Below are 16,680 nucleotides of genomic sequence, written 5' to 3' on the forward strand. Positions count from 1 at the left end.
AAGGGCCTGTGACCTAACCGGCCCCCTCAAGTCCAGCCTCCCCTCCTAGGCCCAGTCTGAATGGGATTGTCTCTAGAGACCATACCTGGCTGCAGGCTTTTCCTTCCTTCCTCACCGAGCAGACTCTAGCTCCTGCTGCTCTCCTACCTGACTCTCCCCTGCCTTCCTTGGTCTCCCCAAGGGGGTTACCAACTGATCAAACCAGCTTCTCATTCATCAGGGAGCTGCATTATCATGGCAGGGGGAGCTTCTGGGTCCCCTGCCTCCCCTGGAAGCGCTCTCCTCAGCTGAGTCTCCTCTGTCCTGTTCCTGAGGAGCCACCCAGGGCTGCTCAGGCCTCATCAGCAGACTGGGCCGAGGACACGCAGGGGAGCTTACTGCCCTAGACAGTCCAATTTCCTCATCTCTGAAACAGGGTGCTGCACCCTGCCCAGAGGCACTGGGATTGCATTCACTGTGACCATGAAGGTGCTGTCCTCACACACATCACTGATCAACAAATGTTTGCTGCACTTCCCTTCCCTCTTTCTAGCCAACCAGGCAGCCCAACTGCAAGGAAATAGCAAATTTAGGACAAGATGACTTGTTACATAAACATGGCCCTTAGCTTCCTCCAAAGCCCCTTCCAAAATGAGCAAGTTCATGCTGTAGGAGAAGAACACGAATATAAATTTAAAGCTGCACATATTCACCTAAAACTCAGCCCTATTACTGTTGCCCCCAAAACAAAACAAGTCTAGCAGTTTAGCAAGAATTCACAGAGGACAGGCTTCAAGGCCATGTGCCACACACAGACTTGAGTGAAAAAGCCTTGGTTTTACACACTTCTCAAAAGAAAAGCCTTCTGCAATTGGCTAATATTTTATTTAAAAACACGCAACACACACACACACACACAAACACACAATGGTAACACAGGCAGAGACAGGGAAAGGAGGCAGCAGGCTGGCTGCATGTTCCTGCAGGCACGCCTGCCTTAAGAAAGAGTCTCTCCCAGATCAGACTTCATGCTAACCAAGGAGCTGGCTTGGTTTCCAGAGGACTTGAGGCAGCTCCACTCCCCTGAGGAACATGAAAGAGAAGCAAATTTATGCAGCAGATTCGGAAGCCCCTCCAGCGTGTTCAGTGGGGTTGTCAGTATCTGAGGTGGTGGAGGCAGAGTGCCGTGAGGCTGCTTTCCTCTCCCAGAAGAGGAGGACCGTCCTCTGACGAAGCCTGGAGAAAGAGGCTTGCCCAGATCAGGGGCTCAGGGAACGGCACATCACAAAAGCAGGAGGAAGGTGCAGGCCTTCTGGAGCCCACAGCCTGAGCAGGACTTTGGCACAGGAGCGCAGTCCAGAGCCATGTGGGGCCACTGGGCCACCGGTCTGATGGGCCTCCTCTCCTGCGGATCCTCTGGAGGGGCCAGGGGCTGTGGCCGCATCAGACGGCTGCATCTTGGGAAGGAAACGACAAGTCAGTCAGCGTGCTGGGAGGGAGCCTATGCAGAAGCCACTGGCTCTTCCTCGACTTTTGCTTTGCACAGTTCTTTCCTCTATCTACCCACACCAACTTTCACTGGCATGGTTTTTATTTTTCTTAAGTACATTTCTAAAATAGAACAAAAGGTTTTAAAACTAGTGCAGAGAGGACTCCTATGGCTACTCCTCTCTCCCTCAGCCCTGTTCCTCTGATGCTGGTGACCCCCTTTAACTTCACTTGCACTTCTTTTGGCGATTCTTCCATAACTGAAAATAATGTACTTATACAAATATTGATAGCTTTATTATTTTTACGTGTTACCTAAGCTTTTTTCGCCCCACCTTCTCCATTTTAAGAAAATTAATTTTTCTTTCTTTCTTAAGCAGCTTTACTGGGATAGAATTCCTAAGCCACACAATTCACCTGCCCAAAGTGTACAACACAGTGGTTTTTGGTATATTCACAGAATTGTCCAACCATCCCCACAATTTTAGAACACTGCTATCATCTCAAGAAGAAACCCCATGCTCTATAGCAGTCAGCTCTGAATCCTTCCTCCCCCAGGCTCCAGGCGACCACTGCTCCACTTCCTGTCTGAGGATCCGCCTGTTCCAGACATTCTGCGTGGAGCCCTGCTCCATGTGGGCTCTGCACCCGGCCCTTCCACTGAGCATCCTATGAACTCCTGGTCAGTGGGGGCTTGAAGGAAGCTGGAGCTCTGCTCTGGTCACCTTTCTGTAGCGACTCAGCACAGGACACAGGATTTGAGATTTCTAATGTGTTTTTAAGATGAAAGAAAGTGCTGTCTCAAACAGGGAGGTGGATTAATCAAAACAGTTGGTTCAGGCTTTCAGCAATCTACTATGAACTTATTCTACAGATAAAACCAATTAGGGATGTGTATAAGGATTTGCAAGGATATCCATTATAGCACTTTTCGTTAACAAATAATATTTTTTTAAAAAGCTTCATGCTCTCAAATAGGAGGCAAGTTAAATAAGCTGCAATATGGTCCTGCAACAGAGTCAGTAAAACACTACAGAGCCCTGGGAACAATGGAGAGGAATCCCCAAGGATACTGGGAAAACATCTGACAGGTGGAGGAGAAAAATGGCAGGTGACAAAGCAGCACATAAGCAACACGAACACGGATTTTCAAAGAGGAAATACTGGGAGGACAGATATTCAGGTGCTGTTTCTGGGTGGCACATGGTTTTCATTTTACAAAAATATTACTTGTACATTATAAAAGCTCTATATGTTGTTTCTGTCATTAGGAAACTTATTTCAAGACAATGCTTTCCTATCAGAGGTTGAAAGGCCAGGACATGATCGGGCTTGTAGTGCTGGGGACCAGAGCAAGGGTTCTTGGGTTCCGTTGTTCCTTTTGCTGGGCTCTGCACTCTACTCCGGAGTTGCCCTAGGGACACGGTCGCCTCCGCCACAGGGGCGTCCCTGCTGTTGAAGCCAAGGACAGCGGTCCTCTGCACAGAGAAAACTGGAACTCACCTGTTGATTGGGTCACACAGGAGATCTTGTAGGACAGCCACACACTTGCCAAGCAGAGGAAGGTGGCCAAGAACCCGAAGACCTGCAAAGGCACGAGAGAGGGGTTCATGGGCCGCAGAGCCCATCCTTGGGCAGTCCTGTCTGGTTCCCACCTGTGTGCTTGCCCCACACTATGGGTGGCTGGAAGGAAGCGTGGGAGTCACCTGACCTGACTGCCTCATCCTCATGCAGATATACAGGTGAAGCTGGGAGAGGCCCAGTCGCCAGCCTCAGTGCCCTGGGTTCCACCCACATCAGGCCCGGCACCTGGGTCTCCACCCTCAGCTCTTCTCACTCTAGACAGCCCCAGTGTCCCGGCTTGGGTTTATATTCACAACCAAGTTGGGCCCAACCCACTGGACTTTGATTATCCTGGACTAATGAAGAAGAGAAGGTCAAACTGTAAATTTTAATTTGGGCTTTAAATTTTTAATGTTCAAATGGGTTTTACTGATGTGGTGGCACTGTTTGCATTTCATTTGAAATGACTTTCTGTGTGAGGGCCAGAGGCGGAGGCCTGTATATCTAGTTTTATGTTTGCACATCTTTAAATAATATGGGCCTAAAATGAATGAGCCAGTGTTCTTTTCCCTCAGGTCCACCAGGTGCTTGAGCATGAGGAGGCTGACCTAGCCTGGCCTGAGCTCATCCTGCAGAGGAGAATCAGGGGCCTGGACAGGAGAGGGCTCTGCACAGAGCTCACTGAATGGTCAGGCTGGAGCCATGGCCTACTGCCCTGAGAACCATGAGGCCCAAAGCCATGTTTCTTACTTGTGCCCAGAACTGGCAGGTAAAACCCACTGAGCACTAACCCCATAGGTGAGTTGACTCTTTGAGCTTCCCAGTTCTGCCCACCTTCTCATTTCACAGCTACAGAAATGGAGAGGCGGGAGGTCAGCTATGTGCCCATGGCCACAGAATAAGCCCAGGTCAGGTACACCTGGTATGAGCAAGGGGCCTGACTCTAGAGCCCTCGCTCTGCAGATAGTAGTCTGAGTGTCCTCAGGCCCACACCAAGGCCTCCAGGTCACCACCTTCCCACTGGTGCGTGGCTGAAGTAACTAGCTGACATCTTACAGGGATGGCCCAGGAGCAGCCAGATGAAGGGTAGGATTTTCAACAAGGTTTGCTTTTCTTTCCAAGCCTGGCTGCTGGTTTGTACAAAGTGCTGCCCCTACCAGCCTACGCCTACTTCTACCCTGAGTGCCTTTTCCTTGGCTCCCTTTGTACCAGTTGTCTGCACCACATAATTAGTCTATTAGAGCCTGTTCTGGCCTCTCATTGTCTGTTCTGCACAATTAGCACATTATATACTATCCCGGTCGCCAACTGTCTGCACTGCATAATTGAACAGCTTATTATATCACTGCAGAATGCTATTCTAGTCGACAATGCTATGTTTGCTAATTGTTTCATGTGCCCTGTCCTCATCTCCTAAGCTAGATGATCACTTTCTCATAAACAGGGACCATTTTTTTCCCCTCTGGCTTCTCCATGGCTCTGGTCTGGCCTTAGGCACAAGCCAGTAACAATAAGCCATGATAAATGTTAGGCATTGGGATTGTAGGGCTAACACAGTGATGTGCAACCTGATTACAAAACGCAGTGGGAATCTCCCCCCATGTTCCCTGGAACACAGGGCAGGAATTCCCTCTGTGCCTCTCCACTGGCTTATGCCACTGAGGGTAGGTGCTAACCTGCAGGTGGCAGCCACCTCTCTCCTCAGACATGGCACGGGGCTGAGGGTGCAAGGGGCTGTGGGAAGTTCCTGAGGGCACCAGTGTTCAGAGGCGTGGCCAGTGGCCCCTCCGTGCTGACCTTCAGAGGAAAGACTCCACCTCTGAGTGAATCCCAGGTGCAAACCCACTCTCAGGCCAGACACATACAAGTGAACACACACACAGAGCTTTTCTTAAAACGGATTTAAAAAATCTTGCCTGCTCATCAGTAAAGTAAATCAGTACTGGCCTATAATTAGCTAAGTCAGATGACAGGGATCTATGAATCTATAAAAAAAATACAGGGCCGGGGATTTAGCTCAGCGGTTCTGCAGCTTGGCTCGAAAGCACAAGGACTGGAGTTCAATCCCCGGTACTAAACAAACAAACAAACAACCATGGGTATGCATCTCCTGTGGCACTGTGTTTTTGTATATTTCCAGCTACTTTTTTGTTTGTTTTCGGTTCTAGGGCTCGACCCCTGGGCCTTATGCATGCTAGGCAAGTGCTCTAGTACTGAGCTACACCCCAACTTCCCCAGCTACTTTTATTCAAAGGTATCAGGTGGATCAATTTTTATCCCTGAAAGGTACAGAAGTGTTATTTCCTGGCATGAATACTGTTAAAAATCAAGAATGGCAAAGCTAGGACTCAGGGCAGATATCACTAACTGATCACAGTACCCTTCCCTGTGGACTCAAAAGTCTTTCTCTGCACAATGCTGAGGCAGCCATGAGCAAATGTGCAGTGGCTGTGTGAATGAGAACCCAACTGCCCCGATTTAAGCGGTGCTATAGGAGACAGGCCTGAGCTCCAGGGCTGTTTGAATTTGCCAATGGCCCTGACAGTCCACCTTCTGGAACCAGCTGCTGTGAGCCCAAGTGTCAGGCTCTTTGGAGACAGCTTCTGGCTGGATTGGAGTAAATACCGATCCCATGAAAGGGCCCAGAAACCAAGCCCTTTTCCGCCCCCATCAGGAAGAGAATTAGCATCTGAGATATGAATTGGTTCCTAAAGCCTCGGAGATCATCCTTACCGCGCCAGCTACCAGTCCACTCTGGTTGTAACTCTTGGAGGCTGCCACAATGGAGGCGATGAGGAGAAGCAGGGTACCGATTAAATAGTGCAGAAGTTCCTGGGGGTGAAAACAGAGCACAGGAGTGAGTAGGGAGGCCCACTCCGGAAGGGGAGGAAAGAATACTTCCTCTGCTCCCTTAGCCCCTGGCAGGAGGAGCAGCACAGCTCACAGGCAGCCAGGGGACGCTAACCAGGAAGAGGCCAAGCATTAGAGAAAAGATGTGGGGCAGGCAGGAAGGCGAATGTGAGAGATAGGAAGCATCTCAGGTGAGGAGCGGCATCCACTAGGGGCTGCTCCACTCCTGAGATCAATTTGCAGACTGCCTTGACCTTTGGCTGAAGCTATTAAAAGCAAATGAGCTTCTTGTACCTTCCAGGCTGGAGAGTAGAAAGGAAACTCCTTTATGGACACAAACTAAGAAGCAAAGCCCCAAAAGAGATGTGGGCTTTCTTTCTCTCTGCTTCCGAGAAAGCTCTGGGCTAACAGTGTGTGGCTGACCGCAGCATCTCTCCACTCTGTCAGTGGCCCCAGGTGTAGGCTGCAGAGTTACTGGTTCCTGGCAACCCTGCAGATTCAGGGTCAGAGCCTAGGGTAAGGTTGGCTGCACATCTGCAAAGTGTCCTTGGGATGCTGTGGCAGCTGGCTTTCCTAAGTCCGCCTGGTTTGTCCTTCTTTTGTGGTTCCTTCCTCTCTTCTCTCCTGCCACATGCCCTGTGTCAGGCTCTGCTAATCAGTCTACTGGCAGGTCTGACTCACCTTGGCCCATGGGTGTTCATTTCTACCCTTCTTACTCCCTGGGATTAAAATTGCATCTTTGGAGGCCCTGGAAGAGGCTGGACCTCAGTCACTCAGCAGCACAGGAAGGATTACACTGCCCCTTCCTGCTCCCACTGAACACCAGAGCAGAGGAGAACTGGGGCTTAAGGCCATTCACAGCACTCACTGTGAATCCTGCGTGCCTCCCTTTTCAATCATCTTCTATGAGGATTCAGAAATTATTCCTCCATGAAATTCTATCCATTTGAGTAGTAGCTATTATATTTTAGAAAACTGTTTTTCTTGGTCCTGGGGATTGAACCCAGGGCCTTCCCGCTCTTCTACATCCCCAGCTCTTTTTCATTTTTTATTCCGAGACACTTATTGCTAAGTCACTAAGTTGCCCATGCTAGACCAGAACTTACAGTCCTCCTGCCTCAGCTTCCCAGAGTTCTGGGATTACAGGTGTGCATCACCACGCCAGTTTATCCTTTCCATTTCAAAGCTTCAGCTCCTCTCTAAAATGTGAAAAAATCAGACCTGGTTTCTCCTTAGTGCCCAGAAAGGAGTGTCATAAGGAAGACCATGAGGAATCTTACTAAAGAACAGGTTAGTAACTGGAAGTTCTCAACCCCCAAGATTCTTACCATAAAGAGGAGAATGACAGGAGACAGAGAAAACTGACTTGAGAGAATCCTAACTGGAAGATACCTAAGCAGTACCAGCTAAAAAGTATGCCTGAGCCTGTGCTTCCAGCGTTTGCTCCCCAGCCAGACCCTTTGTTCCTGTTCACTAGGTCTCATTTTATTTGCCCGTTCTTTCCTTCTTTCTTTTTTCTTTTCTTTTCTTTTCTTTCTTCCTTCCTTCCTTCCATTTTTTCCCATTAAGTTTATTGGTACATTTTCGGTATAAGATACAGTTACATTCATCATTGGGATTTTGTACCATTACATGAGTCTCTTGGTTCTTTTTTTTTCCCCCTTCCCTTGCCCTCCCGTCACCCCCTCCACCCTTCCCTATCTGCAAAGACTTTGTTTCCATTTTTTTTCCTCTTCTCATATTTTTTCTTTTCCCTTTTTTCCTTTCCCCTACCCCTCCCACTTCCCCTGCTCCTTTAGACCTTTTCTTCCTGTTACACAATATCAGTTATACATTTTTAAATTACAATATCAAGATCTAGGAGACATTACCACAGATTTTACAGAATTTAAAAGGGTACAGAAAGCATATTACAAAAATCTGTTTTGAAGTAATGGTAGTAATGTGTGCACAACTCTGGAAACATACTAAAGCCTTTTGAATTGGAAACTTTAAATGGGTAACTGGCATGGCATATTATTTTAAGAAAATAATACAGTGTGTGTAGGGGGATAATACAGTGGGAAGAAAAAACCTGGCAACTTCTGATCTCTCTCCTCAGGCCTGGCCAGTCCTTCTCAGCTTCCACGTGGTGTCAATCAACCTTGCTCAGTCTAAATGCCCATCATCCGTTCCACCTCTTCCTGCCATTTCCTCCTTCACTCACACACACAGTCCATTCTCTATCACTTGAGAAAATAAGCACTGAGGAAAGAGCCATGGCTTCTTCTAGAAGCCAGCAGGAGATCAGGCAGACCCAGAGGGCTGAAGCAGCAGGGGATGGCTGGGAGGTGGGACAGCAGAGGGGAAGGAACCCCTTGGTCCAGTGTCCAGCCAATGCACTGGCTTCTGCCTTCGAAGAGCAGGGCTGAGTCTCTTACCGACAGGGGCCAGCTGATGCAGGTGAGCACGCGGTAGAAGCGGAAGAGGTGGACCAGGTAAAAGATGAGGATCATTATCAAATCACAAATGGTGACCACTTCAAAGTAGCTGTAGGCACTGTAGTCGGTCCACAGAGAGCTCCGCACGCAGATGAAGGCAATCAGCAGAGTGACCTGAGACGTAAACACAGAGACATGAGAGAAACGCCTTTCCAAGATGGGTACCTGGGGAACAAACAACAGAAAGCCAACCAGTGTCCTCCTGGCAGGCAAGAATTGACAAACTGCTACAGTTCAGGATATTTCCACACAGACTGGCTGGAAGGTGGGAAAAGTTCCATTTCACACACTCCAAACTTTGAAACGCTGAGTCCTCTCTGAAGTTTGCTATGCTGCACTGGCAGGGGGCCTTTTCAAAGAGCAGGAGTGCAGGAAAACAACAAAGCAGAACCATTCCATTTGCTTGCTGGACTCCCACAGAGCAAAGAGTAGAGGGCAGTGTGGGGTTACATACTAAGTTGAGCTATATGAAGTTGCCAATATTCATCTGCTTTAGATCTACAGACAGCAATTCATTCATTACAACCTACCAGTCGGTGGGCAGTAAGTTACCCTGTTTAGTGATGTGTGGTATACATGATCTCACTGAGGCCTTGCAGAACTCTTGCTAGGAAGACAAAATCATCCTTGTTTTCATATAGCAGGCTGAGGAACACAGATTCAATAATTAGTCCAAGGATACCCAATTTGTAAGCATAGGGATGTATTTGAATTCAGGTCTGTCTGACTCCGGGGTCCATGTTCCTCCATGTGAGATAGAGCTCTTCCTTCCCCAATGTAAGCCCTCATCACAAAGCAAGCAGAGAATGGTGGATGTAGAATCCTGGTAGAGACAATGCTTGCTCACCCCAGGGCATGTGGTGAGAGCTCCCCAGGAAATACTGCTGCGTGAATGAATGGATTCATGTGCAGAATTAATGACCAATTATTGAATAAGTAGGTCAGGTGCATAATATTGGCAACATATGAATATGATGGGAGAGTAGACTTCATGAGAGAGGATTTCAAGGTTTTTGTGAAGGCCATTCAAAAAGGACAAAACCTCACCCACTGCACATAGGCAATGGACCAAACCACAGGTGTTAAATGTATACAAAGCCATAGATTCTATCTTAAAAGCACAGTGAATTTAGGTCAAATATTATTTTACATTTCTTCTTTCCTGTAAGATGGCGATTCTCAAAGGGTGTTTTGTGTGTGTGTGTGTGTGTGTGTGTGTGTGTGTGTGTGTGTGTGCGTGTATGCCCACGCATGTATGATTTTGATTTTGCATTTTCTGAGACATTTGGCAATGTCTGGATGCATTTTTGTTTGCCACAGCTGAGGGGAGGTGTGCTACTAGTATTTAATCAGTAGATGCCAGTGGTTCTAAAAACCTCACAATGCACATGATAGCTTCCAAAATAAAGAATTCTTGCCCCAATAGCAATTGTACTGCTGTTGAAAAATGCTGTAATAGAAAATGTCAATCTGCAATGAGAATCATATCATACAATGAATCTAACTCCAAAGTGGTTAATGATGAAAATGCTTCTATTTTCGACAGCCCCTTTTTTCTAGCACTCTATCAAGGTCCTAATATGTAAAACAGGAAAAAAAGGACTGTTGGTTAAATGCTTACAGTGGGAATGAAGAGTGCTCTGTTTAACAGATCAAAACAGAAGAGCGTGGCTTTGACACAAGGGACTCCACATTTGCTTATTCCCCTTTGCTAATGAGCAGCAGGAGTGGTTTCATCTTTCAGTTCCTCTGCAGGCAGCCAGCTGTGACGATACAATGACTCACACCTGGAGATGACTTAAGGCTGTGAAGGGAGACTTTGCCTCTCAAGAGTGTGCCTGAGACCCACTTCCAGGCCTCCTCTTTTCGGGATGTACATGGGTTTCCCCAGTGCTCCAATGACATCCTTGTGCTCTGGGGTATCATTTACCCAGGCCTATCTTAAAGCAGATAATTTGGGATTATGCAGTATGATGTCTAAACGGAGAGGCAATTTTGTACCTAATTTCAGGCAAAGATTAAAACAATTTTTACAATTCTTCATGAATGACAGAGCCAGCTCTTTCTTTTATAATGACACAGAGATGTGCAAGTTTCCCCTAAAACAAAAGGGGCCTGGGCAGATCTTGTCCCTCAGAGCACCCAGGCCTGAGTACTGTGTAGCAGGAAGTACTTATGTCTGTCATAAACCCCTCTCACCTCTCTGGGATCCTGCTTATGAACTAAGGCTTCCTTTGCTGGGGACCCTGAATCAGTTAGATCAACAGTCAAGGAGCAACAACTGGAAAGGCAAAGCAGAAGAAAGAAAGAACCAGACACAGGGGGAGAAAAGGCCCGAGGCTGCTCACTTTCCCCTCCTCCTGCTCAGCCCTCAGAACCTCCTGTTCCCAGTTAGAAAAGGGAACCCAAGCCAGGTGTGGTGGAGCACGCCTGTGATCTCAGCACTCTGAGAGGCTGACGCAGGAGGACTGCAGGTTCATGTTCTGCCTGGGGAGCTTAGTGAGACCCTGCTTGAAATTAACAAATAAAAAGGCCTAGGGATATAGATCAGTGTGCAGGCCCTGGGTTCAATCCCCAGTGCTGAAGAAAAAAACCCAGCAAATCCACTAGCCTGCATGAGTTGAGCGATGCCAGCTGAGGTGGCTCTGTGTCAGGAACGAAGGGGAGGCCCAGGGGCTGTCTGGAAGACAGAGGCGCTTCTGATGGAGAAACACAACATGATGCTTCCAAAGGACTAGCTTGTTTCTTAAGGTGCCATCTAGCTCCCCTCATAGTTTTGTTCTTTTATATTCAACTATCATGAAAGTTGAAAATGAAATATCTAGCACAGATGCCCGGGATTTAAAAGTAAAGCAACAGGAGCCCTCAGCTCAAAGCAAGGGTACCCCGACTGGCTGTGACACTGTGGAGTCATTGGTATCACCTGAGATTAGAGACCTCCACCCTCCCTAAACCCACATCCTTCCTGACTCCTCTGTATCTAGTCCTTACTAGAAGAGCTCCTTTGGTGAAGGCAGTGTGGGCTTCAGTTTCACAGGAGATAAAGCAAGTTGAAATGACACAAGAGACGCAATTGTCCTGAGGTCCATATTCAAGGGGACACTCAGAGCCAGAGGGCTGTGTGCTTGCCTGGGCTCTCAGCTGGGTGAGGGTCTCTCCAGGAAGAAATGGAGTTTTGAGGTTTAAACTTTATAAATTTCTGGAAAAATCCCAAGAGGCAGTTTTCTGGAGATGTCCTTTCCCGAGTGGGCTGAAGAGGCTGAAGTGGTCACAGAGATCCTGTCGCACATCACTTGCAGCCTATGGCTGGGAACAGTCCTTCAGCAGTCCTGAGCCTTCCTGCCATGGCTAAGTCTGAGCCACTGAGTGTGTCTGTGTCTGGCTGAAGATGTTACCAGACACCTTTGCTTTAGGAGCCCTGGGCTGGGTGCTGGCTCACTCAACTCCACCCTCCCAGTCCTGACCTTGGGATGGTGTTTCAATGAGAGAACCAGGCAGGCGGAGGAGAAGTAACTGATGAAAGCCAACATCAAAGATCCCAGTGCTTAGAGGCTTTTCTGGAAGAGCACAGGAGATGAAAGCCAGACTTGCTAAAAGAAAAGTCAAGAGACTATTTATCGTACAGCTTATCCTTCGCTTATGGTTTGAAACATTTCTGACAACCCACTGTCCACTAAGCACTCATCACTAACTATAAAACACCTACAAGTCCTAAAATGTGAAACCTGTAGCTAGTATTCACTCTCTGCCCTGCATGTAGAAAGCACTCAGTTCAACACCTGGTGAATGAGGGGTTGCTGGGCCATCCTGGATCCTCTGCTACAGCTCCACAACACTCTATTGCATTTTAAAGACCCATCTCCTTCCCTTGCTGGCTTCTATCACTGTGGGGACTGGCACAGTCTAGCATGTACAAAGGGATGAATGACTTTTGAAGACTCCTGTCTGAACACCTTTAAGATGGCAGGATTTCTTCATCAGCTGCCTCCCAAGGTCTGGCATTCAGGCTCTCCAGGTAGAACATAAAGGTGAGGGTTCGATGGAAGGAGGGCTTCTAGATTCCTAGCCAGTGAGGGAACCACAACATTCTGTTTGTAACTCAGGCTGGGCCACATTCCCCTTGTCTCCAACCTACTTCCCACAACAGATGCAGCCTGGAAGGACAGTCCACAAAACAATCAAGTCACTTGCATCACAGCTGTGCTTTACCAGCAAAGGTCATCAGGAACACATTTAGGAAGATGGGCTGGAAATCTCTGCTTATCAAAAATATTACACCAGAAGTGGCGAGATGCCCCACTACATTTGTCATGTGACAGATTTGGTGGTTTAGCACTTAGGCTGAACCAAAGGCAAATCAGTTTTTGTTTGCACCAAGCAATGGTTTCTCTCTAGCTTGCTTTTCTTTCAGTAGGTGACCCCTCGTTCCCATGACAATGTTGGCCCCTGCACAGAGGCTGCCTCCAAGGGTACCCCAATGTGGACTTGGCTAATTGATGTGTGTCAGCAAAAGAGAATAGGACAGAGTAAATGGGTGAGGAAGATGTCTGGGGTCAATGCCACAGAGCTCCCTGAGGGGTGAAGGAGGAACTAGCTGAGGCAGGGCAGGAGCTGCTAAGACCCAGGTTGTGATTTGGGAGCCCCGTGAGGTGAGGAGTCAGGAAGAGTGGCAGCGGCACCATATACTGCACACCTGTGACTTTCTGGGCAGCTTGATGCTGGCTCACTGGATTCTCATGCAGTGCACATGGCCACGTGGCCCTGGGCCCTGGGCCCAAGCATGGGCCAGTTGCCCAAAGCAGCTCACACAGATGGCAGGTGGAGCCAAGAAGCAGGCCCAGGTCTACCTGATGGCCAAGACGCTGCTGCGCGAGTGCAGTCTGAGGGATGCCCTGAGAGGCTGGTTTGTATACCTCGGCCCAGTGGCCTGAACTCTCAGGGAGAGGCATCTCCTCCAAAGTCAGTAAGCACACATTACGCAGGAGTGTGACAAGCTGGTGTCTGAAGGGGTTACAGGGAACCAGGCCCAAACCTGTTAAGCCCTCTAAAGTTTCTTTCAATTCAGCAACTTTCCCAATCTGTGCTCCATGGAAATCCAAATTGCACTGCTACTCAGCCCCTGGCCTTCCGGGACACAAGCTAGAGTGCTAGCATCAAGGGAGAAGGGATCACAGAGTTTAAGGGGAAGAGGAGAGGGACGAAAGGGTCAGGGCCCAAGAAAGGCTGCAAGGGCGTGGCCAGGGAGGTCATGTCCAGTCCCACGGCCACCACTTCTCATTTTACACATGGAGCCCTTTCTGCCATGATTTCTCTGTCACAGCCACTGATGTCACACACTTGCCTGTCCCTGACTGGAGCTCCACAGCCAACAGCTCCCACTAGTACTTTAGTACTTAGTACTTAAGTACTTATATCCCACTTTACAATTTTTAACTAGGTTCATCACTGTAACAGTCCTGGGAGGAAGGTGCTATTGTCATTTTCCTTTTATGAGGACACTAAGGCACTGAGAGGTTAAATAACTTGCCCACAGTCACACAGCCGGGTTGAGGAGTCAGGACCGGACCCTGGGCTACCCCTGCAATGCCATTCTGCTTGCAGAACCCACTTGTTTCTCTTCAGATCCCTCTCCGGGCTCTGGCCTGTTTTCAGCAAGGACTGCTGACCTGTCCTGACTGGAAGAAAACACTGAACAGTCCTGGACCTTGGAATGACAGCAGGGAAGTCTACGGATTAACCCTGCCTCAGACTCCCTCCTGCTGGAACTGGAGCCTGGGGCCCCCAACTCAGAAAGAGGGGCTGCCTGGGAACACTGTTCACGTCCAGCAGCCTGTTTAAAAAAGTGTTAATCTAATTACCCAATCAATACTTGTTCATTATAGAAAATAGATTCATGCAAATGCCTCTTTATGCAAATAAAAATTACTCATAATGCTGCTTCTCAGCAGAATTTGGGAAACTATTTTCCACATATTGTGTTTTAAGCACATAAGCATTGTTTTTCCTTCTCAAAAGTTGGATCATGGGCTGGGGATTTAGCTCAGTGGTTTCACCGCCTGCTGTACAAGTGAAAGGGACTGGAGTTCAATCCCCGGTACCAAAAAAAAAAAAAAAGTTGAATCACACCATACATATAGTTTTATATTCTGCTTTTTAAAGTTATTTATCCTTTGCAGATGCCATGCTTTCATTCACTCTGCTTCAGACCCCTTATTACTGCCAAGTAAAATGTGTATTTTATTTATCTATTGGTCTACTGTCTGCCATTTCCTGAATATAAGTAATATTCAGTTGGGGGCTTTACTACATTTTGTTCAGTTATTTTCCTAGTGCCAAGATTCTCGAAGACTATCTGGGCTTTTTGTTGAATAAATGAATAAACAGATGAATGAGTGAAACTGTACATCCTTTTTCTGTGGGCCTTTCAAGTCCAGGCTGAGGTGGGCCCCATTCTGGCTCAATCCCCACTTCCAGTCTAGAGGAGGGACAGGTGCCACTGCTCTGGAGCAAGATCTCCCTTTACCATGTGGCTGAGACCACTCTGCTCCTGTCCATCCTGAAACAAGCAGAGGCTTTTCACCCAGAGCTAGAGGTCACCAGGAAAGCTGTGTGACACCCTGCCCCACCCCAACACATTCAGGTATAGAGTAGGCCAGAGCAATGCTTTAGTTTGAGAAAAGCTCTGTGCAGTTTGACCTTGTGCACATATAGCAGGGTCCACAACAAATCCATTGCATCCCAGTGCCCAGCACATAGAAGGCTTTCAACAATGTAGGTGAACCCCAATTTGGGGTTAAACTGAATTATTAACAGCACCCTCCTCCCCCATGTGAAAAAGCCAGCAGGCTGAGTGCAGTGTCCTTTCTGTAAACATTTCCTTGGGCTCTGTGGGTATGACTGCAGGGCTGGGTTGCCTAAGAAGAGGCACTTCTGGAGCAGGTGCCACCGTGTTAAGAAAGGACAAGGCTTGGCAATTTAGACACCTGCTGCCATTTTTGTAGATGAGATGCAACACAGCAGAGGATCTGTTTCGCCACTCTATGACTGGAAATGAGCACGACAGACTTCTGAGGGTGACAGAAATGTTCTAAAATTGGATTACCATGATGGGTGCACAATTGTCAATTTACTAAAAATCACTGCATTGCACACTTAAAAAGACAGTTTTTATGATACTAAACATATCTTAGTAAAACATATCTCAGTTTTACTGATATATATATATATATACACATACATATATATATATATAGCAGGGGGATATAGTTAAACAAGGACTGGGCTTGTGTTGGTGATTGGTGAAGATGGTGATGGGTCAGTAGAGCTCACTGTGATAGTCACACTCTTTGTCTATGTTTGAAAATTTCCACTAAAAAATTTAAAAAATACTAAGCCTAGAGGAAGAACAGTGGGGAAGGGAAAATGAATTGATATTCAGTCATTGCTCTTCCCATAAGGACAGAAGAGGAAGTTGGGAAATTTTTCTTTTTCTTTTTAAAACTAAAAGTGATAATTCCACTGAATAAGCATATTTGGCCAGGGATTTAGCACAGTGGTTTCACCACCTGCCTTGCAAGCGGAAGGTCCTGAGTTTGATCCCTGGTACCCCCCCACCAAAAAAACCACAAAACCAAACCACATCTGGCAGTGTGATAGATAGGAAGGAACTTCATCGAAGAGTGAATAACAAATTTTATGCCCACTGATAAACTGAATGAAAGTTCTCTAGTTTACATTTGACCACAGTCAGGCTAAGAGACAAGGCTCTACACTCACAAAAATAGCAAGCAAACACCGTGGTTCTCACAGAGAGGTGGGAACACATCTGACAGTCAAGCAAACCTGACTGCTGTCTGAATAAGACCAGGTGGGACACAGGTGGGCCTGCGGGCAGCTGTTGTCTGCAGCTTCCTGGATTCTCAGGTGCAAGGTGGGCTGACACGCTTGTGTGAGTCTCTGCAAAGAACAGAAGGGACCTCCTAGAACAGGACTGACTGGGAACTCCTGAGCTGCTTGCACCAACTTGGCAGGGTGTGGAGAGCATCTCTAAGGGCCTGAGGTGTCTGGAAATATGTCTAACATGGTATATGTTTACAAGGCAAGCAAAGATCTTGTGGTACAGAAAAGGAGAGAAAAGCTGAGCCTGACTCTTTAAAGCCCAAACCCAAAGCAGCTTAGCCCTCTTAGAGTAGCTGTCCCTCTGCTTTCCTATTAAACTGTTCCCCACCCAAATCTCACACCTTGACTTTCTGCTCTCTCGAGGCTTAGCAGCCACCACTTAAAACCCTTTCCTGACAGTTCACTCCCCCGCCCCATGAGT

General features: G+C 47.6%; 1 protein-coding gene across 1 annotated transcript in view; it reads right to left on the minus strand.

The window, feature by feature from the left end:
- Positions 1–842: 842 nt before the first annotated feature.
- The window catches only part of Cmtm7 (CKLF like MARVEL transmembrane domain containing 7), a 46,098-nt gene continuing 30,260 nt past the window's right edge, over positions 843–16,680 (minus strand). Inside the window, exons 2-5 of the mRNA XM_004857829.3 lie at positions 8,301–8,474; positions 5,764–5,862; positions 2,971–3,052; positions 843–1,436 (exon numbers count right to left, since the gene is read on the minus strand). Coding sequence (XP_004857886.1) covers positions 1,423–1,436; positions 2,971–3,052; positions 5,764–5,862; positions 8,301–8,474 — 369 coding nt within the window. The 3' untranslated portion in view covers positions 843–1,422. The remainder of the gene's footprint in view (positions 1,437–2,970; positions 3,053–5,763; positions 5,863–8,300; positions 8,475–16,680) is intronic.

This window comes from Heterocephalus glaber, unplaced genomic scaffold (genome assembly GCF_053883595.1).
Source record: "Heterocephalus glaber isolate CG9 unplaced genomic scaffold, H.glaber_assembly_v1.0 deba00001472, whole genome shotgun sequence".
Lineage (NCBI taxonomy): Eukaryota > Metazoa > Chordata > Mammalia > Rodentia > Bathyergidae > Heterocephalus > Heterocephalus glaber.